Source organism: Antedon bifida, chromosome 5 (assembly GCF_963402885.1).
Source record: "Antedon bifida chromosome 5, ecAntBifi1.1, whole genome shotgun sequence".
Taxonomy (NCBI): Eukaryota; Metazoa; Echinodermata; class Crinoidea; order Comatulida; family Antedonidae; genus Antedon; species Antedon bifida.
Genome location: NC_136230.1, coordinates 20,904,067 through 20,930,403, shown reverse-complemented (window position 1 = coordinate 20,930,403; position 26,337 = coordinate 20,904,067). Strand labels below are relative to the sequence as shown.

The 26,337-nt window shown below is 33.4% G+C and overlaps 2 protein-coding genes across 2 annotated transcripts in view; one reads left to right on the top strand and one right to left on the bottom strand.

The window, feature by feature from the left end:
• LOC144842976 (von Willebrand factor A domain-containing protein 8-like) overlaps positions 1 to 21,590 on the top strand; it is a 63,552-nt gene extending 41,962 nt beyond the window's left edge. Inside the window, exons 28-43 of the mRNA XM_078699608.1 lie at positions 5,439 to 5,626; positions 6,100 to 6,278; positions 6,637 to 6,762; positions 7,005 to 7,081; positions 7,539 to 7,699; positions 7,990 to 8,197; positions 8,656 to 8,737; positions 9,248 to 9,449; positions 10,245 to 10,353; positions 10,468 to 10,624; positions 10,930 to 11,038; positions 12,942 to 13,067; positions 13,897 to 14,055; positions 20,185 to 20,283; positions 20,881 to 21,119; positions 21,452 to 21,590. Of these exons, the coding sequence (XP_078555734.1) occupies positions 5,439 to 5,626; positions 6,100 to 6,278; positions 6,637 to 6,762; positions 7,005 to 7,081; positions 7,539 to 7,699; positions 7,990 to 8,197; positions 8,656 to 8,737; positions 9,248 to 9,449; positions 10,245 to 10,353; positions 10,468 to 10,624; positions 10,930 to 11,038; positions 12,942 to 13,067; positions 13,897 to 14,055; positions 20,185 to 20,283; positions 20,881 to 21,119; positions 21,452 to 21,557 (2,327 nt within the window). The 3' untranslated portion in view covers positions 21,558 to 21,590. The remainder of the gene's footprint in view (positions 1 to 5,438; positions 5,627 to 6,099; positions 6,279 to 6,636; positions 6,763 to 7,004; positions 7,082 to 7,538; positions 7,700 to 7,989; positions 8,198 to 8,655; positions 8,738 to 9,247; positions 9,450 to 10,244; positions 10,354 to 10,467; positions 10,625 to 10,929; positions 11,039 to 12,941; positions 13,068 to 13,896; positions 14,056 to 20,184; positions 20,284 to 20,880; positions 21,120 to 21,451) is intronic.
• LOC144842977 (arylacetamide deacetylase-like) lies at positions 21,182 to 26,337 on the bottom strand. The gene is made up of 4 exons (XM_078699610.1): positions 26,081 to 26,337; positions 24,158 to 24,389; positions 23,441 to 23,504; positions 21,182 to 23,050 (listed from the first exon to the last, which is right to left on the bottom strand). Exons 1-4 carry the CDS (start codon positions 26,222 to 26,224, stop codon positions 22,261 to 22,263), a joined length of 1,230 nt encoding a protein of 409 aa, XP_078555736.1. The 5' UTR covers positions 26,225 to 26,337; the 3' UTR covers positions 21,182 to 22,260.

The window sequence follows — 26,337 nt, the reverse complement described above, 5'->3', positions numbered from 1 at the left end:
TTAAAATGTACAGTATTATATCATGTACAAAATGAAGTGTAGATTGTTATGGTTTTTGTATGCATATAATCAAAACACTATATGTAGGCCTATAAAGGTTAAAAGAGTAAAAATCAGAAAATAACGAAAAAAGTAGAAAACGGTAATTTAATGTATGAAAATGAAATGTGAACGAAATATGTATGAAATATTAAATGAATAAAGGTGGTGGTTAACCACAAAAGAGAAAAAAAAAAGAATTAAAAGCACATTAAAATACACAACATGAAACATACAAAATGACAAACTTAAATCTATTTAAGAACTTTAGACTTAAATTTGGACAAAGTGTCAAAAAAAATATCGATAGACTTATCTTTAATAGAAATTGAATTAAAAAGCTTGGATAATCTTTGAATGAAACCATTTTTGGTTACGTTGACTCGACAATGGGCAAGGGAAAATAAGTCGGTGTTGCGAGAGTTTGGTCGATTAATTTTGAGAGAAAAAAATGACAAAATATTACATTTAAAAAGGGAGTTGAAGCATTTAAAAAGAAATACCAAATCGAAAAAGCTTCTCCGAGTATGAAGCAGAGGAAGATGAATTAAAGGACCTGGATTGTTGTGGTTAATAAAGTAAATAAATTTGGATTGAACCTGTTCGATACGATTTGATTGGGAGATCGAAATGGAATTGTAAATTGTTGATGAAAAGTCAAAAATAGGTCGGACAAGAGAGATATTTTTGTAACTGTTGTTTTTTTACAGTGACGCCAAAGCATACCTAACATTCTATTACCCTTAGCAACAATATGATCAACATGTTTATTAAAGTTAAGTTTTGAATCAATATAAATGCCAAGATTCTTTTAAGTCTGTTTATAGTGTAATCAAAATTAATAATTAGTTTTTTAAGTGATAAAGTAAGAATCTGACACTTAAGCGGATTTAAGAACATTTTTCATGTGTCAGACCAATTGCAAAGCCTAACAAGATCTTGCTGAATAAGAAGAGAATCATTAATAGTATTAACTATCCGATACAATTTAATATCGTCCGCAAAAATGAGGCATTGCGAATGAACAAAAATTTCGGAAACATCATTGACAAACATAGAGAAGAGCAAAGGTCCCAATATGGAACCCTGCGGAACTCTGGATGTAACGAGCAACCACGTAAATGTGCAACCATTAAAGTTAACACGTTGGAAACGATTGTCACGATAGTTACGAATCCAAGATAAAAGAGTATCGCAAATGCCAAATTTTTTAACCTTGTAAACTAGCAGATCGTGGCAGACTTTATCGAACGCTTTTGAATAGTCAGTGTAGACAATGTCACACTGAGATTGTTTTTCAAAAGACTGCTATGCAACTGATAGCATAGTAGCAAGTTTGGTCTGACACAATCTGCCAGAGACAAAGCCATGTTGGACAGGAGAGAGAACTGGTGATATATGAGAAGAAATCTTATTATAAACAATTTTTTCGAAATTTTTGAGAGAGTAGGAAGCAATGATATGGGACGAAAGTTCTCAATATTAGAACGAGAACCAGTTTTAAAAATGGGGCATACATTACAACGTGAAAAATACCAGAATTAAGAGAAGGTTGAAAGATAAACGCGAGGGGAAGAGATAGAGGTTCAGTGCAAAATTTAAGGACTTTATTACTTAATCTATCACAGCCAGACGCTTTGTGAGGATTAATATTCTTTAGAGGAATTGCAACCTCATTAGAATTGACAGAAACATTTGAAAGAGTAATAATGGGATATTCAGCAAGATCAGGAAAGATAGAAATCTTAACATCATTAAAAACAGAGTTAAACAAGAAATATTTCTTACAAAAAACGCTGCTCGCTTGTTGACGTAACATTTTTAAAGATATATTGTCCCCCTGAAAAATTATTTTTATTTTAAATATGTTTTTGAATGTGTCATTTTATTGTCACATAATAGTTATTCACATAAACCAAACAATTGTTTACCTGAAAAAAATGTAATTTAAAGCAAAAAATACTTATTTTGTCTGTCAGACACTGGTTTTTGGGTTATAATTAAACGTTTCTTTTCTGTTTTTATAAATGAATAAATATTATTTTTTTGTTACAGAAGTGAATAACTTTTGTATTTGAAGTAAAATACAACAAGAATTCATACTTTGATATGTCATAATTGTGCAATTGAAAAATAAAAATACTGAATCTGTAAAAGATGATGTGCTTATTAAATAATTTAAATAAAAATGATGTCTAAATAATATTACTTTATTATACTAAACAGACTCAATTTCTGTCACTTTAGTTTATTTTATTGCTAAGGTCAAGTCTGGGGGTCACTTCATCAAGCCTAGATGCTTCAGGTGTCAACAAATTGTATCCTATTACAACCAAAAACTTTACTATTACTGTATATGGACTGTTTTGATAATAATTCAATGATTATCTGACAGCGAATTACAGTATTATATATATATCGGTTTAGATTGAAAGTCAAATGGGACTCATTGTAAATACCAGAAATAATGTTTTGATTATTTGACAGTGAATTGTTATAATACTGGCCTATGTTGACAGCAAGAACAAAGTCATTATTTATTGAACAAGATTTTACAGATTACTGTCTACATGCATCTATAATACTGTATTATCCGCAATTTTTTTCATAGACTCTCTTTTCCCAGACGTGCTTTGGGGTTTGTAATTTAGCATGACCCGTCCTAGTTTACAAAGTACCAAAAACGTTGGCCTCTAGAACTATAACTGCTTTAGCTTCTGAATGAGTAGTCCTCTTGGGACGTACCAGGCTAAAAGCAAAAATAAAATAAATTAAACAAATTAGCTTTATCTATATCACTACAAGCTTCAGTAGCTCCATACTTGAGTATGGACGGGGCTGTTTGTTTATAGTTACTCTTAACCCATGACCAAAATCGTTTAGGGTTCTCATTTAATTTTTTAGATAGAGAGGAAGTATAATTGGAATACTTAATTCTACAAAGTTGTTTAAAATTTCTGCGAGCATTGATTAATTTATTGTTATGAAATTCAGTACAATATTGTCTATATAATTTACGTCGATTTTCTTTAATATTTAACGCTTTACGAAGGTCTTTATCGAACCAGGGGGGTAACTTTTACTTGTGGGTAATAGTGGGAACCATATCTTTAATAGTAGATGAGACAAAATTATAAAAAACATCTAGACATTCATTGACATCATCAAAGCTCTTAAGGATATCCCAGGGTATACTATCAAAAATATTGCACATATCAGCAGTTCGTTTTAGAAATAGTTCTAAAGGTATGACTATCACGAGCACAGGAATCCAAATCAAACTTTCAAGGTGTGTGACAAAATTGTGATTTTGGGACTTACAAAGCGGTCCTATGCTGACGATAGGAAAACTGTATCCGAGTCATTTGAGTCAAAAAAAATTATCTACAGACATTTTAGTCGCATTATGTATGCAAACATTGATAAATAGGGTCAAGGGTCAATTGTTGTATTTCCGGTCATTTTTTCGTAAAATGTCTCATTAGAGCAAATATAAATATATATATTCTGAACCAGACTGTGCAAAAACGAACTCTCTACGATTAGTAGTTTTGAAGATATGGTAACCCTGTAATTTCACCCTAATTTGCATATTTAAGCTAATTTGCATACCTTCGGGATGAGTGTCAGAGGTGTGATGCTCAAAAAATAATCACCTTATCATATGTAACCATTTAAAAAAAAAAAATCTCTGTTTGCAATTTGTTTCACTCAAAATGCTAGATTGACTAGCCTATAATATGAAAGGACTCATGATCAGAATCAAAGATCGAGTCACCAATGGAAACACTACAATTATATTTAAAGTTACTATTACAAAGAACAATATCTAAAATATTATTCAAACGAGTATTGGAAAAATTATATTGCGAGAGGTTAAAATGGTTAAGAATTTGATCAGAAAAACAAACATTAATAGCAGAGTTGGATTTAAAAGTATGACTACCGTCAAAATCGGGTAGGTTAAAATCACAGACTAGGCACAATTCAGTCTTAGTGGATTCATATATAAGCTTAAGAGATTGATGAAGAAGCTCCATGTGTTCAGCATTGTTCTATAGTGCAGTCCAACAATACACGTTTTTCTATTTGAAGCCTTTAATTCAATCCACATAGTTTCACTGCCAGCAATTTTTTTAGAGCAATTTAGGCATACAGAAGTCTTGCTGTCAAGTGGTCAATTTAGTCCATGATTAAAAAAATCAGAAGGGTAAATTGTAGCATAGAAAGAGCTGCGAATGTATTAAAACGTACCCCAAGTTGTAAAATAAATTGCCGATTCTTACAAAGGGATATTACCACCTCATAACTATGTAATGCTCCCTGGATGTGCAGGTAGCATGACCCAGATATCGACGCGCATGAGCTGGGCCAACTAATAAATAAATATAGAGTTATAATGTTTCATACAAAGGGAGACTGGCAGACAAGCAAGTAAGCGGGCCACCCACAATAATACAAAATAAACAAAGGCTTCTTAGCAGCGCCATTAAGCTGTATGTTGACAACATCATAGCCATGCATCTAGTAAACCACCCCTATGACTAGCGACATATTGATATCAGAGACTATTGGTAGGCTAGTCTTTTTGTTGTTTTTTCGTTTGCCTTGTGTCTACTTTCAAAACATATGCTAGTGGGACGGTTAGTATCACAACTATACATAGCCAACCAATCCTAGACTGCAGTTTTGATTCGATTAGGCCAGGTGATTGGCTGTGATATAGATGACCCTACAATAGAGATAAAATCACATTGATGATTAAGGAGATTCATAAAAAAACTGCTGCTTAGCCATATATTTTTAAAAAAATTATTGAACTGAGCATGGTAAAGACATACATACATGGTCAAATGCATAATTTAATATTCTTAATAGATTATTGTAATTTTAAATTTGTTGGAGGTTTTCCAAACAATTCAAATATAAAAATTGCATATTTTTTTAATAATAATAAATTAAAAATTACGGTACGCCTGCTGCACTGTACGCGCACCTGGCTATTGTGTATTTAACAGGGAATTCAATTATTAAGACATCTACCATAATTACAATAAATTCCACAAAGATTAATATTTTAAGTTGGTATAATCAATTGCTTCATTAAATTAAAGGACCTCTTTATAACAAAAAAACCAAAAAAAATCTATTATATTACTTCATGTACAGTACCATCATTATAAATCCTCATCATATGGGCCATTATTTTAAACTTAAGCAATTTGTTTTCTTCCTCTTGATCCAATATTTTAGAACTTGAAAAACAAACCTTTTTTAAACCTACATGTATGGAACAGCAAAATCGTTAGTGAATGTACTTGTTTCCTTTTTTAAACCTACATGTATGGAACAGCAAAATCGTTAGTGAATGTACTTGTTTTATTATTGGTACATTATAGATAAGGCAGCTGAATGTATTCATCTTGTTACATGTAGCCCTGTAGGATTGTACTCAATGCATTCAGCTGGAACTACCATGAACTTCTTAGACCTGTATGATGTGTTTCCTGGTCTCAGTCGCAAGATGGTGCGTATAGCTGCTCTTGGACACCCATTACTTGGCCAAATTGTAATGCATGAAGAACAGGTAAGAGTGAAAATTAATTTAAAGTTATTTAATTTACAAGACTTGTACCGTAATTATAAAAAGTACTAAACCTTTCAAAAGCATGTTTTATTGCGAGGCTTACAGTACAAAATTAAGCAATCACTGACCTACAGTACAATGCTATTATAATTTTATGTTAAGCCTAAGTAATTTTTTCAATGATCAGAGATTTAATGACTTTTTAAAATATATGTATACTGTTTTTGTACTAAAATCAAACTTAGATTTACACTCTTTTAGATATTATGGAAAATTTGATTCAAATTAAAGAATTTAATTCAAAACTTTAAAAAGGTTTAAAAAAATTTCACATTTCCGGCAAACTTCCAGAGTTTACACACACCAGGGCATAAACTACGAAACTCCCTTGTTGGTCATGGTGTGTAGACTCATAAGTTTTGTTAGGCAATTTAAAGGGGTAAAAGTTAATTAATCTATTGTACAATTTTTAGGGTAATGTTGTTCTTGTCATTGACACTACAAATGGTAGTATTCAACGCCTCTATCTAACATCCATGTATGAAGAAGCAAAGAAAAAATTTACACAGCGGTTTACAGGAACAGATCAAGAGAACTTTAAGATGTGTAGTCATTTGGCTCATGAAAATTGTCTGGTGTTTTATCAAGAAAGGTACTGAGAGAATTTCATACTATACTAGAAAAAAACATGCGTCCCGCCCTGGGTGCGGTTCAAATATACATTCCAAAATGTACCAAATTGTACCTTCCCAGTACAATTCTGCATGGTAACCCCCACTTTGGGGTGGTTTACAGTTAGTTTAAAACCTTCCCAGTACAAATTCTGGTCATGTTGATATCCCATTACTTCAAACCCACAACCCCTCCATAACGGTATAACTGGTCATTTTTATACTATACTCCCCCTTCCTGGTGGTAATTCAAATAGTTTAAAACCTTACCAGTATAGTTCTGTTCATATGGATACCCAGCAACAAAGTTCCACATTTGTTCTCATTTATTTTCTCCAGTGGAATACTATATGTTGTTAACATATTAGAGGGCAGTGCATATAGTGTTGATGTCCCAGTGCACATTAAATCTTTACATCTATCTTCAAAAGATTCTTGGCTTATTGAGGATGCAACTGATAACAGGTAAGTAGACGAAAGGATTGATATTAGTGTTTTGTTCATTTTAGATAGACTTTGGTGTTGTAACAGTAGACATTTGTGTGTGTATGTTAACATTTGAAATTTTAACAAATCGAAATTTAAATCATTTTATTTGGTATTTTTTAGCCATTATTTAAAAAAAAAAAAATTTTAAATTGCCATACTTGACCTGAATATATGTGCATGAAAACACCTGATTGAATTTATGTATCGTTTTTCTTCAGAAAATACCTTTTAACTCGACCATCTCCTAAAGAGCCTGTATGTCAGCTTCACTCCATTACCACAGAAAAAATAGAAGGTAAAATAGCATGAAACAAAGTCAGTATTTAGTAGAATGAAACAATATTTAATAATTACAGTATATGCTTCGTATTTTGTACACTTAGTCAATTAATGTCAACTAAGATTAAAGTATTAGCATATGATGGTGACAATTAAAATACCAATACCATTGACATTGATATTAAGTCTTGCATACAAAGTATATTTAAATATCAACATAACCGGCACAACAAATTCTGCCCAATGATAAACTGAATATTTATTAATTGAAACAATACAGTGAGGACATTTCTGAGAATGAGAAAACCAGAACTAGTTCTCAATTGTACGCACAATTTATATTATCGCAGTATATACTGAATCATGAATTATTGGTCATGTTGAACCTTTCTTATTAACATTAAAAAATGTTTAAAATATGAAGAAAACCAAAATATTCACTTTTTACACTTTACATTTAATACACTGTTTAGGTCCTCAATTACATAGTGAACAATGCATAACTATTTCAAATGAAGGACTTGCAAAAGAAGGTTTAGCATCAGCACTCGGTCAAGAAATTGAGTCACCAAATAGAGTATTTGCAGACAGTAGTAATATTGCCAGTATTGCTGTTGGCTTTCCTGATCTGAAGGTATGATGATAGTTTATATGTTGTTACTCAGATACTCTTATCTTTAGGAGAAAAAATTATATCCAACTGGATGTTCTATAAATGGAATAATCTTTAACTGTCCACTTAATATCTTATTACACCACTTGTTTTTTATTTATTATATAAATGTTACTAACATTTGTTCTGAATGTTAGTGCAATATCTCTTATTGAAGTAAGATAAATGTATCTCGCTGGTAGGTACAGTATATTATCAGGTATAACCATGAAACACTAAACTCTCTCTACTAAATCTTGTTTAACATTCAGTCAACAGTTGACATATACACATTCCCAAGAAGTCTTGTGCAACCTGTAAAGAATGCTAGCAGTGAAGCAACCAGCCCACTTAATGGTCTTGTTAGGAGAACTACAGTAACTATTGCACCATCCAACATTATTCAAGTCCTGCCAAAGTCTGCTCAGGTTGTACGTATCACACCTTCTGATAAAGTACCAAAAGAGGCCCTGCCAAGCAGTAAGTTTTGTAATGAAATGAGTATATTGTATATTGCATGTGTTAGTCATTTGCCGTCTTTAATTAATGGAGTATTTTGAACAAATGAGGCTTGCATTTAGTAACATTTACCATATGAAATAGCAAAAAGTATTTAACAAAAAAAGTTCCCAATCAAATACGCCATTGTGCACTTTCTGAGGCTCAGTCATATCATTTGTTTGATTGGTCAGACACATGTTTTCACTACATTTTTAATAAGCTATTTGCATATGTATTTTGAAGAGCACAATGCAAACCTTTTCTTTTATTGACAGACTGACCAAAGAGAACATCCCCATTGAAACTACAGTAGGCCTACAGTGACTATTGTGCATTATTATATAGTGTGTCATTTATTGAGTGAATATATAGCATATTTGAGTATATTTATTAATTGAGTATCTAATTAAATCTAAATTAATTAAAATTCTTTTTAGATGACATTTCTAAATCTGTTTCCAATTACCTTGAAGTTGCTGATCTCAGTAGGCACACTGTCAAGTATATACCTGTACCAAGGTAAACACATTGTATATACCTGTACCACTGTGCCACCAACTAAGCGTTTTAGCCTGCTTTTTAGGATAACTTGTTCGTGCAAATCAAAAGCATCAGCTTATACACATGCGTATTCATATTTTCATCTTCCATATCCCTCTCTGCGAAGAATTCTAGTTCCTTGAGTTTTTTGCTTCAGCAAAATTAGTAGTTTGAATTGTTTCTACTTTTTGCTAAGCGAAACATTCCGCACTCAATCAACTATTAGGAAATAAGGTATGACGCTTTTATATGAGCACTCATGCAAATCGAAAAGCTCAGCAGAGACATGATGGAAATGATTATCACAGCTAAAAGTGGAAAGGGTGGCATGACTTTTTCTCTGCGAAAACATTGGATTCGTGCGCAATTCGCCTAGTGGAAAACAGGCTTTACAGGTTTTTCATCTTGTGATTTACATTACTGTTTGATTAGGAAAGAAGTCTTAAAAATGAGTAATGTTGATGTGTTACTAAATATTATTGATTGTAGACCAACACGTGTTTCTCAGTATGTATCATGGTTCTCAGGAGGTGCTAACAACATTACAATGGCAAGTACAACTAATGATGGCATTGTCACTATCGATGCTGGTGGTATTGTACGATTGTGGGAGACATCAGGATTAAAGCTGATGAATTCATTGAAGGAATGGAAGAACATGATTGGTAGTGAAGATGGCAGACCTTTGCAGGTAAATATTGATAGATTTCAGAATTCATTTTTGATTTTGGTTTCCATTGGAAATAGTTAATCTTAATAAAAATGGGCTTATGCTTCTGTTTTCTCTCTGGGGTACATAGGCTTCCCATGTCTGTGTTCTGGAGGTTTGTGGGGACCATATTATCTACACATTTCTGCTATACAGTAGCTATAAAAATAATGAGGTGGGATAGTTTAGTAGTACTGTAGGCCTACCCAGTGGCTTTGTATATAATTTATTACCAACAAAAATATGAGTATTATAAAGGGTTTTGCCTTGGCAACTAGAGCAACAACCCTGCCTCTGGCTCTGGTCAGATAAATAAAAAGACTTTCCTTCAACTCACAACCCAATACGTTCATAATTTGTGACAAAATTAAACAATATATTGTAAAAGCAAATAATTAAAATTAATTTAAATATAGAAACGAAAATGTTACAGATCTATAATTATCATTTTAATGTCACATGATAGTTATTCAACAACTAGATCCAGGGAAACCTGGATTTAAACTGTAATTTAAAGAAAAATAAGTGGGATTTAGTTCAAAATTTAACTGCTTATTTTGTCTTTTTTATAAGCAAAATACTTTTTAAAATTTGTTTGTGCCGAAAGTGAATAACTTTATTAAAAGTACAGGATGGTTTATTCAAAGTTTAGATTCACAATTTATTTTTTAGGGAACAATGAATCTTTAAAGAGTTCCTGATCTAATAAATCACTGAATGGAATGCAAACCAGCTACTTCCATCATATATATCAAAAAATGCTTATTTTTACTTTAGATTAACTATGAAAAAGAAGTAGGGAAAGGAGTGACATCTCCCAAACATGGCAAAGAAGACCCAACAAATGAACCACATGTGGGAGGAAACACATGGGCAGGAGGAACAGGTAATATAACATAACCTATTCAGTTAAAGATTTCTATTATTTTTGGTTATTACAGGTTTTTACCATCAGTCAGTTAATTCGAGGATCAATACTTCCAATGATTTTAAACTATAGGTGGTCGTGACACAGCTGGCCTTGGAGGCATAGGTGGACCATATAGGCTTGATGCTGGTCATGATGTTACGCAAGTCAGTCAGGCAGAGAAAGATGCAGTGCCACCTGAAGTTTTACTTGCAGCTCGTGAGATGGCTCAGAAGGCTTTTAAAGAAAAGTGAGTCAATCTGCAAAATCTATTATAAGTAGTTTTCAAGATTTCGTATATACATGCATCTAACAAGAAGTTTCTGGTTTGATGGATAACAACACTCTTCACATCTCATGATCAATTTATTACTCTACTTAATAGCATTACCAACTTTGTATCATGTTGGAAAAAATATAAATATTACAGTGTGCCCTATTTGTTTTGTAGCTAGATTATGTACTTTTACGATTAATTTTCTTTTTTAATTTCAGGGAAAATAAGAGAATACACTATGAATGCATGCTTTAAAGTTTCTTGTTTTTATTCTGTAGATTAGCTGAGATTAACATGTCTGAATATGATGCTGGCATGTATGACAAATTTTTGTCTAATGTCAAAAGGCAAGTCCAATCAATTCGAGTCATTCTGGAAAGCTTACAAGTAAGGTTGTGTCTGATTTACTTTTTATAATAACACAGCTTTTATTAAAGACACCTTCCCTACAATTTGTGACGTTTTGTAAAAATAATACATATATATTACTTTCAAAACATTAAACCAGGTCATTCCTTGTCTTAAATGTACGTTTTATGGTAAATTATGATAAAAAGTGAGAAACAATGCACTACATAGCTCGCGGCGAATGACCTCTTGTGGACAGTCTTTAGGCCTAGCCTAGCTAGGCTTAGTTTTGTAGGCCTAGCTGGTAAACATCGGTAACGTACAAACATCGTACGCTAGCTATATACCTAGCCTGACGTTGTATAGTTACTGCATTAATTTTCTTTCTATTTTTGGCAGACTCCGTTGATACAAATTGGGGAAAACCCGGTATTTTCGCTGAAAAGTTAGGAGTCTTCCATTTGTTTTGGCCTCACGATCGATCGAAAAGTGGGTGAATTACAGAAGAAAAACAAAAATATCAATCTGCGCGCAATGCATTTTGGGATTTATAGCGGGCCGCTATAATTATTAGTATCGACTTATTTTTCACATTTTTAACCATTTAAAGACGAAAAAAGTTATCGCAATAGGACCATATAGTATTATTTTTACATTAAATATAGTTTGTGATCTTAAATTAGATCTAAAAAATGTAGGGAAGGTGTCTTTAACTGCTGACTCTTGAAGTTATAGTATTAATCTTGTTTTCATTCCCTGACCAATTCATCTCTGTAGATTTTACATTATGGTTTATTGGTCAAATAAATATAAAGATATGAAATTGTTCTCGATTGTTATATTTTAAGCAATATACAGATGAAACAAATAGATACCATACATTTACAGATAATTTTATTTTTTTCATTTCAAAATATTTATTTACAAAAAAAGGATAATAGAATACAGTGCAAGAAAATAATGATAAAAGGTCAGAGTTTTAAGGCAGATGCCCAAAAAACATCTTGTGATGGACAAGCCTTATGATAATAGCTATCGGAGACATTGATACTTGGTGTATAGGAGAGCATAGTATAATTTTATATAAATTTTAATGCTCAAATTGAGTTCTTGTCAGATTTGGAATCTATAGGAATTTCCCAACTCTATTTTGACTGTTATCTTGGATTTCAAAATCGCTCCAATTTTGGAACATAAAACTGATAGTAACTCCAATTCTGGACCATGTATGAACATAATTTTGGTGCCTTATCATTCAATATCATGACAGGTACTGTACATCTGATGTGTACAATTTTTACTAATAGCATATGGCTGCCATATTGTATTCCAAGGTGGCTGCCATTAAAATCGCATAGTTGATGTTTTCATGTATAAAATTTACGGATTTGGAATAATTAGGTCTCTCAAGGCCATCTATAACCACATATCATATTACTTTATTACTAGTAGAATACAGTACTTTTTAATTGGGGGCCATCATGATCTTGGATTTTAAAATGGCGACCGTTTTGGAATATACTGTAAAGCAGACACTAACTCCACTTTTAGACCACCTTTGAACACAATTTTGGTGCTAAATATTCCTGTAAAATGGATCCGATGGTACAGTTTGTACTAATAGTATATGGCAGGCTATATTGGAAAACAAGGAGAGAAAACATTATTTTAGACGGTATATCAAAATCAGAGGTCAATGATATTGATATCATTTAGACAGTTCAATCTCATGATTGATGATCTTTTATCAATTATTTTAATTTTTTAGTATATAAGTAAGTATAACCCTGGCATTAGGTCAGGATTGAACCCAGGGCATTGGCATGTAAGCATATTATCCACCAAGCTAAAACTCAAGTAAGAATACACTGTAATATAAGGTATTAAAATAATTAATATTAAAAAAAACATTAAAAAATACATCTTGTATTAAATTATTTAGGCCAAAAACAAAGAACGTCAGTGGCTAAAACATCAGACATCAGGGGACCTTGACGATAGCAAACTTATTGAAGGACTTACAGGCGAGAGAAATATCTACAAACGGCGCAAAGAAAAAGAACCGGAAGTATGTCATTAATCGTACCGTAGTAATAATAGAATTAACAATAATTGTCATGATCTTTCTGGACAAGTAACAGACAACTACATCCGGACAACTACCACACGGACAACTACCTAGGATAACTACCCCTCTAAAAAACTACCCTGTAGACAACTAAGCTCATATGAAACTTCATTTATTTTGAACAAATTACATTACATTTTCATAAATGAACTTCCAAAACATAGGGAGAGAGATAGAGATTGATTTTAAATGAAAATTTTCTGATCTTCTAAATAAATGTATTCGTCAGTTATTTGACATCAAACAAGAATCGATCCACGCTCCAAATTGTCTTAAAACATATTCCAATTTTTTTTAATAAAAAAGGGTGGGCTCATTAATTTATTCTTGCATGACATGAAGAGACATTCATCCAGGAAAACTCAATCAAAGAAGGCTATAAAAATTATTTATGTTTTTCTGTTTGTTAATTATTTTCATTAGATGATTATGAAAATCAATCTCTCTCTCTCTTTCAACAGTTTCATGAATATATTAGCCTTCGTAATATGATAACATGGTTAACTGTGTCTAATGGGGAATAATTTTTGAGTTGTATCATAGGGTTTGTCCTAGAAGTGTAGTTGTCCAGAGAGTAATTGTCCTATAAAGGGTAGTTCCTAGAAGGGTTATTGTCTGGGGGGTAGTTGTCCTAGACCCGTCTTTTCATATTGTGTTGATATGAAGCCGAAATTCAAAATCTCCTTTAATAGACTTGATGCATCAACCATGGATTAAGTTTTTAGTACAATTACTGTATTTAATATTATGGATATTTTCTTAATGACAGCCAGGTGCACCGCAAGTCCTGCCTAAGAGGCTCCGTTTAGTTGTTGATGTCAGCGGAAGTATGTATCGTTTTAACGGTGTCGACCAAAGACTTGAACGTGTCATGGAAGCAGCTGTCATGGTGATGGAATCATTTGAGAAATATGAAATAAAATTCAAGGTGTGCAAGATTTCTTCTTTTCTGTTGTGTAACTTTTTTATTTAGCCAAAATTAAAGTTTGACTCAAACCATTAAAATTTATTTATTTTATTCGCTACTTAACCAACTAAAGAAAGGATAAAATAAATAGATTTAGTTTTGGCTGCCTTCCAATAGTTTTGCATATTCTAGCCAATGCCATAGCAAGAGGTTAAAAACAGATGAGGCAAAGATGCTTTAAATATAATATAAAATACAATGATCTGTGCTGGAATTGGGTGGTGAAAATTTCAGACGAGGCGAGCTCTGCCTCATGCTGGCTACAGTCCTGCTAGCATAAACATTGCCTGCTTAGATGTGAAATACAGATGTAACATTTGACATCCTTGATGGAATTATATTTTTTTCAATATATTTCCCAAAGCAATGGCAAATATAACATAAAAGGCAATTTTTGTTATTATAAAGCCAAATATTAGACCTGGATCTGCTGGGTCATGGGTTAGTCTGCCAAGTAAGTATAGGCATGTTATTCTTCACACTAATTACTATAAATAATGATTCCTTATTGGCCATAAAATATTCATTTAGGCCTAGTACAGAAGAATTTCTATAAATAATAGTTAACAGTAAATTATATTACTTCATTCATCTATCAAGAGATTTAAACCTCCTCTCTTTTTTAAGATATTGAAATGGCACGTCAATTTGTGAAGAGTTTTGACCAATCACAAACAGTCTTTCTATAATCTTTGATAAATTTAGATTTTTAGAGGACGATGAAATGATAGACATATTAGGTGATATACTATTAAAGCTTGTTTTATTGTGCAACGGTTACAGCAATGCTTTGGTAGTTCAAACCACAATTTTTAGTTGTCTAGTAACAGCAGAAACAAAAATTACTCGGGTCAATACACAGTCCTTAAGATTTCACTGGATTTTATATGTTATGTTCACTTAGCTAACCGTATAAAATCGATACAAAAAAAAACTCCAAAAAACGAATCCCTACCTCTATTTTGTTAGTTTTTTACACTAATATAAATTGTTTTTAAGCCTTGCGGCAACTTGGTATTATAGACAATACTCACACAGATAAAACTGGATAACCGATACTTGAGGTATGAAGGAAGTAACTTTATTAACAAAGCAAACAGTAACGCATTCGTGATAAACAGCAACAATGAGATGGTGATACCCAGAGTGCGGTAAACGATATAAACAGCCAAACTGGCGTGACTACCTGTAGCCTTTTATTTTTCTCTCAAAATATGTATGGATGCATTTAAACAATAAAATAAGTAAAAGTAAGCCTATAGGCACTATAACAATAAAGTAAATGTGGTTCATAAACAAAACAGGAAGAAAACACATGTGTAGTGAAAACAAGCTACAGTATCATTGGGTAGACTGCCCTCCAGCTTTGGGGATTATTCTGCCCCACAACTTGGTATACTTCAGCAGTCACTTATCTAGCACATAATCGTTTAAGTGAGTGGGAATACGATGATTGCGAGTTGATTGTCTGGGTTCTAACACTGATGATGGAATATTAACGTCATAAAGGTCAGTTGATGGACGGACATCATCAGTAGCAGGAGCTGTGAAGTCAGAGTTGGCACCGGTAGGCAATAAATCAATTTGGTACGGGAGATCGGCAATGGTTGACAGTTCAATTGGTATTTTAGAATGTGGTAATCATCGTCGCTGTTCGAGTCCTCTTGGTAACATAGTTGACACCGGCGCGATCAGTTACATGGTGATGACGGAACCTTGTAGTATTCAGTTGTACGTTTGACTTTGTACGCCGTACTGCGTAACTAAGATCCGATAAACTTTTGAATGTAGCACCAATTGCCATCAACTGACGCTACGAGGACGGGCCTTTGACTTGTTACCATTGGCTAAGATGTATACAAGATCACCAACTTCAATAACGGAGCTTATTGGAAAATGACGCGTTGGAGCCTTTGATCTTTCGCTATGTGCATGATTGACTAAACGAAGTTTGTGCTGTGAAAGAATTAGGTGACTGTCTGACAAAGGATTTTGGTAATTAGTAAACTGGTAGCTGTGTGTCCATATCTCCTTAGACGAAAGGGCACATGAGCGTAGCCGAGAATTTAAGCGAGTCATGGTAGTTGTGAGCATAGTTGGGGTGACTAACCCACCATTCAGCTTCCACTTCACGGACAGCTTTCTCGGCAATTGTGTTCTTATTTGGGTTTTTGGTTCTTCCAATTTCAACAGTTATTCTTTTGTGTGCTAGCAATTTATTACTAATCAACGAAGCGAATTCAGGAGCAGGGTCGGTGCGGATTACAGCGTATGGGCCATCAAGTGGCCGTAGGTCATTACAAAGGCGAATTAACCCGTTTCGTAGACTGTCATGATGTTGGCTGTCGATAATGCACGCGGCTGTAAATGATGTTACACATTCTCGTATAACTAGAATGAGTTGTCGTTCACGTTTATTACGTCTGCAGCGAAGGTGGTACCAACTGCGTCAGGTGGGTCTCCAGTGGATTGCGGGATAACAGTATGTGGAATAGTGCGAAGAGCAGCGCAGTAAACGCAGATGAAGTGCTGTGAGTAGTCCCTCGAGAACATCGTGAGAAACAACAATACATTCGCGTACTGGTGCGAGTGGCTCATTCCTAGTTTGCAGAACCTGCGAGGTGGTGAACTGATGTGTGATAGTGACTAACGGTAGATAGAAGAAGGTTGAAACATGAGGACTCACAGAGAATTCACCACAGCACAACTTTCATAAGCTTGAACACATGGCTTGCTGTCTGTCAAAATGTGGGTCTGATGTGCAGATTGTATGATGAATGGACTGAAGTGCTTTGTGGATGCAGCAATTGAAAGAGGTAACCACGTCATTTGTCGTCCACATAGTTTCGCACTATAAAATCCAGCGAGCAAGGGTGTGTTGTCACAGGAGTCATACAAGGTGGAATCTATGCATATTTCTTGACGGAACTGTCAGTAACAATCCACAATAGATCACTTGCTTGTGGAATGGCGATTGTGTGTGGTGAGTTGAGAATGGATTGTGCATATGAGAATCTTGCGAGTAATTCATCAAACTGGCGCCAGCAAATCCAATCGAACGTCAATGTTTCATTTCCACGCTGCTACACGCATATCGATTGGTGGATAGCCACGTGGAGCGTTGTGAAAACAAAACATTGACGTTCGATTTGCCGGAACAGGTGTGAAAGACCCTTTAGATAGGGCTTGGAGAATTCTAACGGGCCTATGGCACCATTACTCGTCTTACTCCTTGTGGAGGCTAGAAAATTGTTCGAGTATGTGGTGAGGAAGAATGCTATCCAGATCCAGTTTAATGCATTCCGAGAAGTAAGTGTGAAATGTGGTGTTAAGCTTTGGTGGTCCATGTGGTTTGACTTAAGGAGGCGATAGAGGGTCGGGTGGATTAGGTGTAAACACAGGGCTTTCCTGGCAAAACTGTTCATTCCATGTAAGCACTTTCGGTTCGTCTGACAGATTAGGAATACGAATCCACCCGGCAACGCAAGATATGATGTTTGGTTGGGGCCAAAAGTGAGATGGTTGGAATGTCAATACGAGGCTCAATAGCAATATTGTATCCGAAGAGCTGATTGTGAACCAGAAGAGCTGATTGTGAACCAGAAGGTGGTTAATTCTAGTACTCTATACAGGTGGAATCCTGTTCATGACAGTGATGTCATCATCGTCAAAGATATTTGTGGCCCGGGCACGTGCCATGTAGCGGCGATCGCGTTCTGGAAGGTATGATTGCTGAATTTGATGCTTTGCAATTTTTACATCTTTGTATTTTTATTGTTTACTGTATGTTCAAGTGCAGTATTTGGAGAGCCATCTCGATAGTGCTTTGCACTCATGGCAATCCCCAGGGTGCTGCACCGCTGTCTATATGTTCAAGTGCAGTATATGGAGAGCCATCTCGATAGTGCTTTGCACTCATGGCAATCCCCAGGGTGCTGCACCGCTGTCTATATGTTCAAGTGCAGTATTTGGAGAGCCATCTCGATAGTGCTTTGCACTCATGGCAATCCCCAGGGTGCTACACCGCTGTCTATATGTTCAAGTGCAGTATATGGAGAGCCATCTCGATAGTGCTTTGCACTCATGGCAATCCCCAGGGTGCTGCACCGCTGTCTATATGTTCAAGTGCAGTATATGGAGAGCCATCTCGATAGTGCTTTGCACTCATGGCAATCCCCAGGGTGCTGCACCGCTGTCTATATGTTCAAGTGCAGTATATGGAGAGCCATCTCGATAGTGCTTTGCACTCATGGCAATCCCCAGAGTGCTGCACCGCTGTCTATATGTTCAAGTGCAGTATTTGGAGAGCCATCTCGATAGTGCTTTGCACTCATGACAATCCTCAGGGTGCTGCACCACTGTCTTGTATGTATTTTTTGTGCCTGAAAATTGAATAAAAAATTTAAAAAATTAAAAAATTAAATTAAACTACGAGAATTTATATGAATTAAACTTAAATCTCCTATTTTATCTCTTATTTTTTCATTAAACTCTTTACTTAATAATAGTAATGTTTACATGTATTAACTATATTTAGACCTTCACCGTTATTTCCTGTCATTGGCTTCAAACGGGTTTAAGTGTAAAGATTTCATATACAAAAAATCAATGGTATGATCATATTAAAGTTGATTTCACAAAGCAATTCAGTTATATGATTAAAAGGGAGTGCACTCCCAAGACAAGATGGGCAGTAAAATATTAAATCAACATTGTTAACAGGTATAATTTATGAAACCAGTAATGTACTTATTACAAAGCGTACATATTTCAATTATCAGTAGTTATTTTTAGAAGAATTCTTATAGTATGATACAAGTATGAATAATGACCAGATGCATATTCTTATACAATAAATATATGGATTAAATGTAGCATAAACAAAAAAACAATAATAAAACAGAACAGAAAAACTCTTTCTTAAAATATAAATAATTAGACGTTTGCGACAGAGCATGTACGCGTCAGTATTAAACACACCTATTCCAGAGTATGCAAATTAGGTGCCATACGCACTATAGGTATGTTAATAATACAATAGCATAGACATACAATAGGCATAGCACGCGTCAACAACGTAGACATTCATGGATGGTTTAGAGTGATAAAGATTAGCATTTAAATAAATAATAAAAAAAAATTAGAAAAAACAAAATATGTGTAACATATAATGTAACTTCTATTATAAGTTATACATTCTAAATATTGGGACTTCTGTAAAGAACACTGTTAATATATGGGTCACCCTTTTGAAATTCTGGTTTCTTTCCTTCATTGAATGCTTTAATCATGACATCCCACAGAGCTCGCTTCTTCATTAAATCAGCATGACGAAGATCTTCTAACACATGCATTTCTTTTTTCAAATGGGCCTTTAAGCTTTTCACCTGAGATAGTACTGCAAATTTTTCAGTTCTGTATAAAAACCTTGCAATAATTTGCCTCTGCTTATCCTTCATAATTTTACCAATATGATGAGCATATTCAATATTAATATTTTTATCCTCCATTTTTAAATCTTTCTTAATAAACTTGTTAAGGACTTCTTCCGTTAATTTCTGGTATCCCAACAAATCTAAGATTAAAACTTCTAGTATATCTCTCATGCGCAAGCGAACTTGATTTCACACTATCCATATTGATTTTTAATACCTCAAGTTTGCCATTCAAAGATGTTATTTTGCCAGTGAGTTCCGTATTTTTAATAGTTAGCTCTTCAATACTCTGTTCTTGATAAATTTGTGTTTTTTCAAGTTCCACACATTTAAGTTCAATCTTATCCATCATTAGACCTAGACCTAGACCTACAGATTTTGGCAAGATTTTTTTGCCTTTTGCTGTATTTTTAGGCGGCATTTCCAAAATATAAATATACTGTACAATGGTGTTTAAACAACAATATTAATCCAGGTGTTGATGTATTTTTTACTATTATGGAGTTAAACCAGCCAACATAAATAATGTATCCAGAGAGGTGTGCAGATCACGACTTAAAAAAACCATCACCAAAACCACCATTTAAAAAAAAAAAAACCCCATATGGTATTAAATCTTTAAGATTGAAATTTACTTTTTCTGGTTTATTTTTAGTATGATATTGTTGGACATTCAGGCGAAAATTACAACATCCCATTTGTGAAGGGAGACAAAAGTCCTGCCAACAATAAGGACAGATTGAAAGTTATTAAGGTAAGGTTAAAATTTCTCACAAATGTCTAAATTGAACGCTATATTTGAAGGTTGGAGAATGCCATATGTCTGAACTAGTTGAAGTTACCAACCATTCAAATCGAACTGCATACCAGAGTTTCATACGGATGGGTAATTATGTTAATTGAGTTTAGCTTGCTGTTATGGCGCTACAAAACCATAATCGTTTGTCTGAACATAGACCATACTTTGCTTTAGTGATTAAATTGATTTTAATTGAAATATTACAACTTACTTTTGACGTGGAACAATTTTATTTATTATTATTTATAATACAGAATTATCTAATAAAAGTTTTGAGGCTACAATCAGGCATCACAAATAAAATCTTATACCAAATCAAAATACCATTTTATGTGATTTAAAATCAAGTCCCTGTTTTTGTAAACAGATGAACGGGTGCCGTTTGGTGGCAGCACTCGACACAAAGAGACCCTTAGGGGAGTAGAAAGTTGTGGTATGTGTCGTCCACACCTGTGCGCAATTCAGCCCAGTAGGCTGCAAGTCATAGGTTATTCCTCCATTTACATTTTACATTTACATATTCATAAATTGCGGGTACTGATTTTATTGCAGACTATGTATGCCCACTCTCAGTTCTGTATGAGTGGAGATTATACTCTAGAAGCCACACAGTTTGCAATTAATGATATCACTAAAACAGAGGCAGATGAATATTTTGTTATCGTTTTAAGTGATGCTAACTTTGATCGCTATGGTATATCTCCAAGTCACTTTGGAAGAGTTCTGAATAGCAATGAAGATGTCAATTCCTTTGCGATCTTCATTGGATCTCTTGGCGACCAGGCTGATAGGTACTGTATACCTATATGTATATTATTATTTTTAACACTATAAAACCCGATTCATTTGCAGCTTTGCTGAACCTCTTTTTTAATTATTGCAATGTTTACATTAAATAAACACACATGCATAGCATGCAAATGATCAAAAAATAACTTACTTATACATACAGGTAGATCTTTTAACACATTAGGCAAGAAAAAAATTTCTTTTTGCAATTACCAATAGCAAAATGATCTTTCATACACATTGTATATTTTAAAAAAACACTGGCTCAAATCAAATTTTTTTTACCATTGCATGCAAATACAATTATAATTCAATACATTTATTTTTATTTTAGATTGGTAAAGAACTTGCCTGCTGGAAGAGCTTTTGTTTGTTTGGACACAAAAAATATCCCACAGATTCTAAAACAAATATTTACCTCCAGTATGCTGTCAACTTAACTGTTGGGTCAGCATCACGGCTGAAAGGTCTAGTAATTTATATGTGACTGGTATACTAGATAATTTATTAATCATGACAAATATATTTTTTCAACCTATTTTTTTTTTCATATTAAATTATATCATTTCAAAGTTTATTTAATAATATATTTGATTATTATAATCAAATTTGAAATAAATACATCAATGGGAAAAATAGTTTGTTTACTTCATCTTCATTCATTATACACATCTGTTTTTACATGACACCACAGTCCTGGTCACACTCATTAGAAGTTCAAAATACATTATGAATCAAGACAATGTATACCATGGTTGATATATTAACCTAAATATGGAAGTAGAATTGTTTTAGTTGGCTACAAATGCCTATCCACTGTATTAGTACTCCCACTCATCTTCTCTTGACAATTTGGGAGGAAGCCAGTTTTACAAGGCATGATGATTAACATAGACAGTATGTATTTGTAATTTTTTTAATTGTGTGGGTCCACATCATTTATATAATAAATATTGTCCCCTTTTTTAATTAACCAACCCAGAGAAATGAACATTACCAAGGAACCAAACTGGCTGGTCATCAACATTATACAGTACTACCTTCCTCCAAAACAAGTAAAACACCACTCAAACAAATGCAGTTTATTTAATATCTTAGTATGTTTCTAATAAATAAAAAAGCATATTCATGCAGAAAACATTACTAGCGTAATAAAAAATATTTTGCATGAATTATAAATTTCTGAAGAGCTTCTTTTCCCAATTCAAAATCAAAAAATCGATCTTCCCAAAACATGCCATGAAATCCAGCTTCATAATTAACAAGTGTGGTTTCCACTCCAGCATTCTCTAACTTCTTAGCATAAAGAATTCCATCATCTCTAACATTATCAAAACCACACGTTATAATATAGGCTGGAGGGAGACCCGTCATATCTTCTCGTAATAAGGGCGAAAGAACAGGGTCTAGCAGAAGTGACCGATATTTGTCCCATACTTCCACATTGCCATCTTCTTTATTTGGTGAAGTATAATAAAATTCATCTTTCATTTCAATTGGTATATTATCATGGTTAACTAATTTACGTAATCTAGTTTTAAACTCTGCAGATGTATGCATATTGAACATGCTAGCATTGTACAAATCTCCGTCATTCTTTATAGCTGAGGTTAACATGTACATGACCATAGACCGTGATAATAGTCCTTTCTCTTTGAAAAGTTTAGCATACTTTTGATATGAAGGCGTGTAAAAGTCCAGTACTTGTGTAAGTGGGTAAATTAATCCCTGGAATTTCAGATCTGGGAGTGATGTATTATCATGGATGATCTGGGAGAGGTAAGCTGTTAGCAGACCTCCTGCACTATCTCCTGCCATACCAATGCGATCAGCAGCAACTCCAAACTGTTCCGCATTTTGCATAAACCATGAAGTTGCTTTAAGACAGTCTTTAGCTTGAGTTGGAACTTTGAATTTTGGTGCCAGTCTATACCTACAAAATAGTGTTTTATCACTAAGAGTACATGATTTATAATCATAGGCAGATCTACTGTATAATTATGAAAGGTTAAAAAATCAAATCAAAAGTCAACTTAGCAACTATAGTACATAATTTGAAGCTGAAATTATCTCATGCGGTATATAAAACTGTAAACTGAAAAGATTGAAATGGAAAATAAATATTCATCTTTAGGCCAGTTCATAAAAAACATGTTTTATAATAATATAATTCAGTTCTGTGTTTAAGTGGAAGATATAACTCATTGTAATATTCATTCTTTAATTTCTGTAATTATTAAATGCACAGCCATGAATATTATGAAGATAAACATTTATTAATTTATAACTTATTTTGTGCCAATAACATATCACGTATACTTACTCAATTGAGGCCACAACCATATCCAAACCCTCAGCTACCTTTCGTGTTAAAGAATCATATGTGTCTAAAATATTGTTATAATAAATATAAATTGCATAATATGTATACAAAATAAAAATTTGAATTTGTAAAACTACAATATAATTTCCAGTATTAACATATGTAAAATTTTTTAATTAGCTAAATTACTTGAAAATCATAATTGACATATTCAGCCTAATTTATCTACTCGTAAAGCTTTTTTCTTTGTTTAAGCATTATCTGTTAGTTTAAAGCTACCTTGTTAACTGAGGAATTTCAATGGTGTTTAAGTTGTGTCACAGTAATACACTTTTTTCTGTATATTATATATTATATTAATATTTGTTTGAGGACATTTGTAGCTTGCAGCACTTATCACTTTCACGTTGCATGTTACAATATATTTCTTAAAATACACAACCTTGGTTCATATCGTGACACTCACATAATATACAATAAATTTTGCCACAACTTGTTACCATTTTTTACATTACCTACAAATCAAACTGACAATTAATTTTTTAATAATTCAGCTACAATTTTTCTGAAATATCAAAGGTCAATAATATAATTTAAAATAAAATCAAGTTAATAGTTTTTCAGAGCTGTTTTAAAAATGGAGACTCAATATCAATAGATATTTCAATTAGGATGGAAAGAGAATTTAGAAAAGCATTTAGACTGTGGAATACATACCTGTGCTGCCAAAGATTAAACCGCCACCATGGATGTAGATCAGGGCAGGTTGCAGAACTTTTGGTTTTCTGATTGGTTCATAAAGACGTATTCTTATTCCATCGAATGTTGTCACACGAGACCTTATGTTCGATCCAGGCATATCTGATGGTGTAACTGGTTTCAACCAATGACGTATATTTCGATACTGCTTAAGGTAATCTCCATCATCAAAGTATGCTATTGCCTTGGCCTACAATCATACAAATAAAGTAGTAGGAAGAAATAATGCGATATGTCATCTTTCTCCTACTGTATATGCCAATATTTTTGCATATAGAATTTTACTTACGATTTACTACTCGCTCGACGTTTTCGTGTGTTGATATTTTCACAGTCGCTATTACAGTTAAAAGTTAATTTCTAACCTAATAAGTCTAAGATACTTTAAATTACAATGTATTTGTATTACAAAAGTCGGTCAAAATAAAATATCACAAAAATACCACAGCAAATTAAAAATGAAACACCATGGCAGAATGCCACAGTGGAAGTAGGTTACCATTACCTCTGCAGCTGAAGTAAAGTTTGGAATCTTCAATTTGTTTACTTATTTATGATCCTAGCTCTGTAAATTATTGCAGAAGTAACTTTATTTTTTGCACTATTGAACTTATGCTATACAAAGGTACAGTAATTTACCTCCAAGGAGGTATATGTAATCAATCGCGTCTGTTTGTCTGTTTGTTTGTTAGCAGGATTACTCAAAAAGTAATTACAAGATCTTTGCCAAAATGAATATACAGATAGATATGTGGTCAAGGACCATTCCATTAAATTTTGGGACCATTTAGGACCATGGTCCCAATTCTGGACCACTTTTTAGTATACTTTTCAGACCTGCTAATGATAAAAGATAGGACAGAATTTTTAAGCCGGCGAGCAGTCTTTAAAGTAACAAGTAAACTGAAATTGCATTTTCTCGAGAACTACTTGTTCAAAAAACTTTTGTATGAGAGGCAAGAATTATAATTTGTAATTTTAAAACATAATTTGATTTAATGTGCACCTTTTTTGATGCGAGTAGTTTAAAAAACCTATTTTCAAATTCACTCGTTTGATTTTCGCGTTGCTGTTCTATTGTTAGTCAACTGAAGCTATTGTTAATTGAAAGGCTTGTTACATAACCATTACACCAAACTCGCATACACATGCTTGTAGTGAAATTAGCCTAAATCACAAACAGCATTAAGACATGCACAAAAATATATATATTTTCCCGGAGAAAATGTAGAATTTTACAGTAGGCGGAGGTATGCACTTTTGGAATGGCTTTCTAGTTATAAATTGCATTCTTAAAACTCGTACCTAAATATAAAACTCGTTCCTAAATATAAAACTTGTTTCTAAATATTAAAACTTGTTCCTAAATATTAAAAACCTAACCCTGTAAATATTCTCTTTTAAATTAAAAACTAAAAAAAAAAACATCTATCTTACATAGCACCCTCTATAATTACCATACTTTTAGTTTTTAGAAGTATGGATACAGTACCGTATCTTTAGCCATAACGTTAATTTAATGTTACTAGTGTTTTATTTTTAATTAACCGACGTGATGTTTTATTTTGAAATAGCAGTGGGTTTTTTTTAATCCCTGTGGCTTTTTTTAAAATTGCTGTGGGTGTTTTTTTTAAATTTCTGTTAATACAGTATAATTACTATTATATTTAAAAAAAAGTTGCCATGACACTTTTAGGCCACCATACAAATTACCAAAATATTAGAGTGCCACATAAAATTGGGTCAAAGCATCTAGTGCTTGTGTCATGCTTGTTTTCTAGGCGATAATGCACTTTATTCAGAAATAATACAGTAGGCCTACTAAACCAATAGAATACTTATAATATGGCTGATATATCCATATATCAGTGGAATACTTACTATGACCCAGCATGATTTAAGCATGCCGCAAAAAGCACTAAATTTCAAGGGTTCCGTTATACCGTCAGGAGCTGGAGTGTACAATAAGTATGCCATCATTGCAACAGCAACCAGAACAATACAAGAAAGTAAAGTCCACCTCATCCTCAGACACTATGCCTACTTGCAGCCAATAGAATAGATATTATATATTAATCAGTTTCAAATTGCCAAAATGTTGACCTACTAGCCTGGCCAGTGGCCTAGTAGCTAATTTC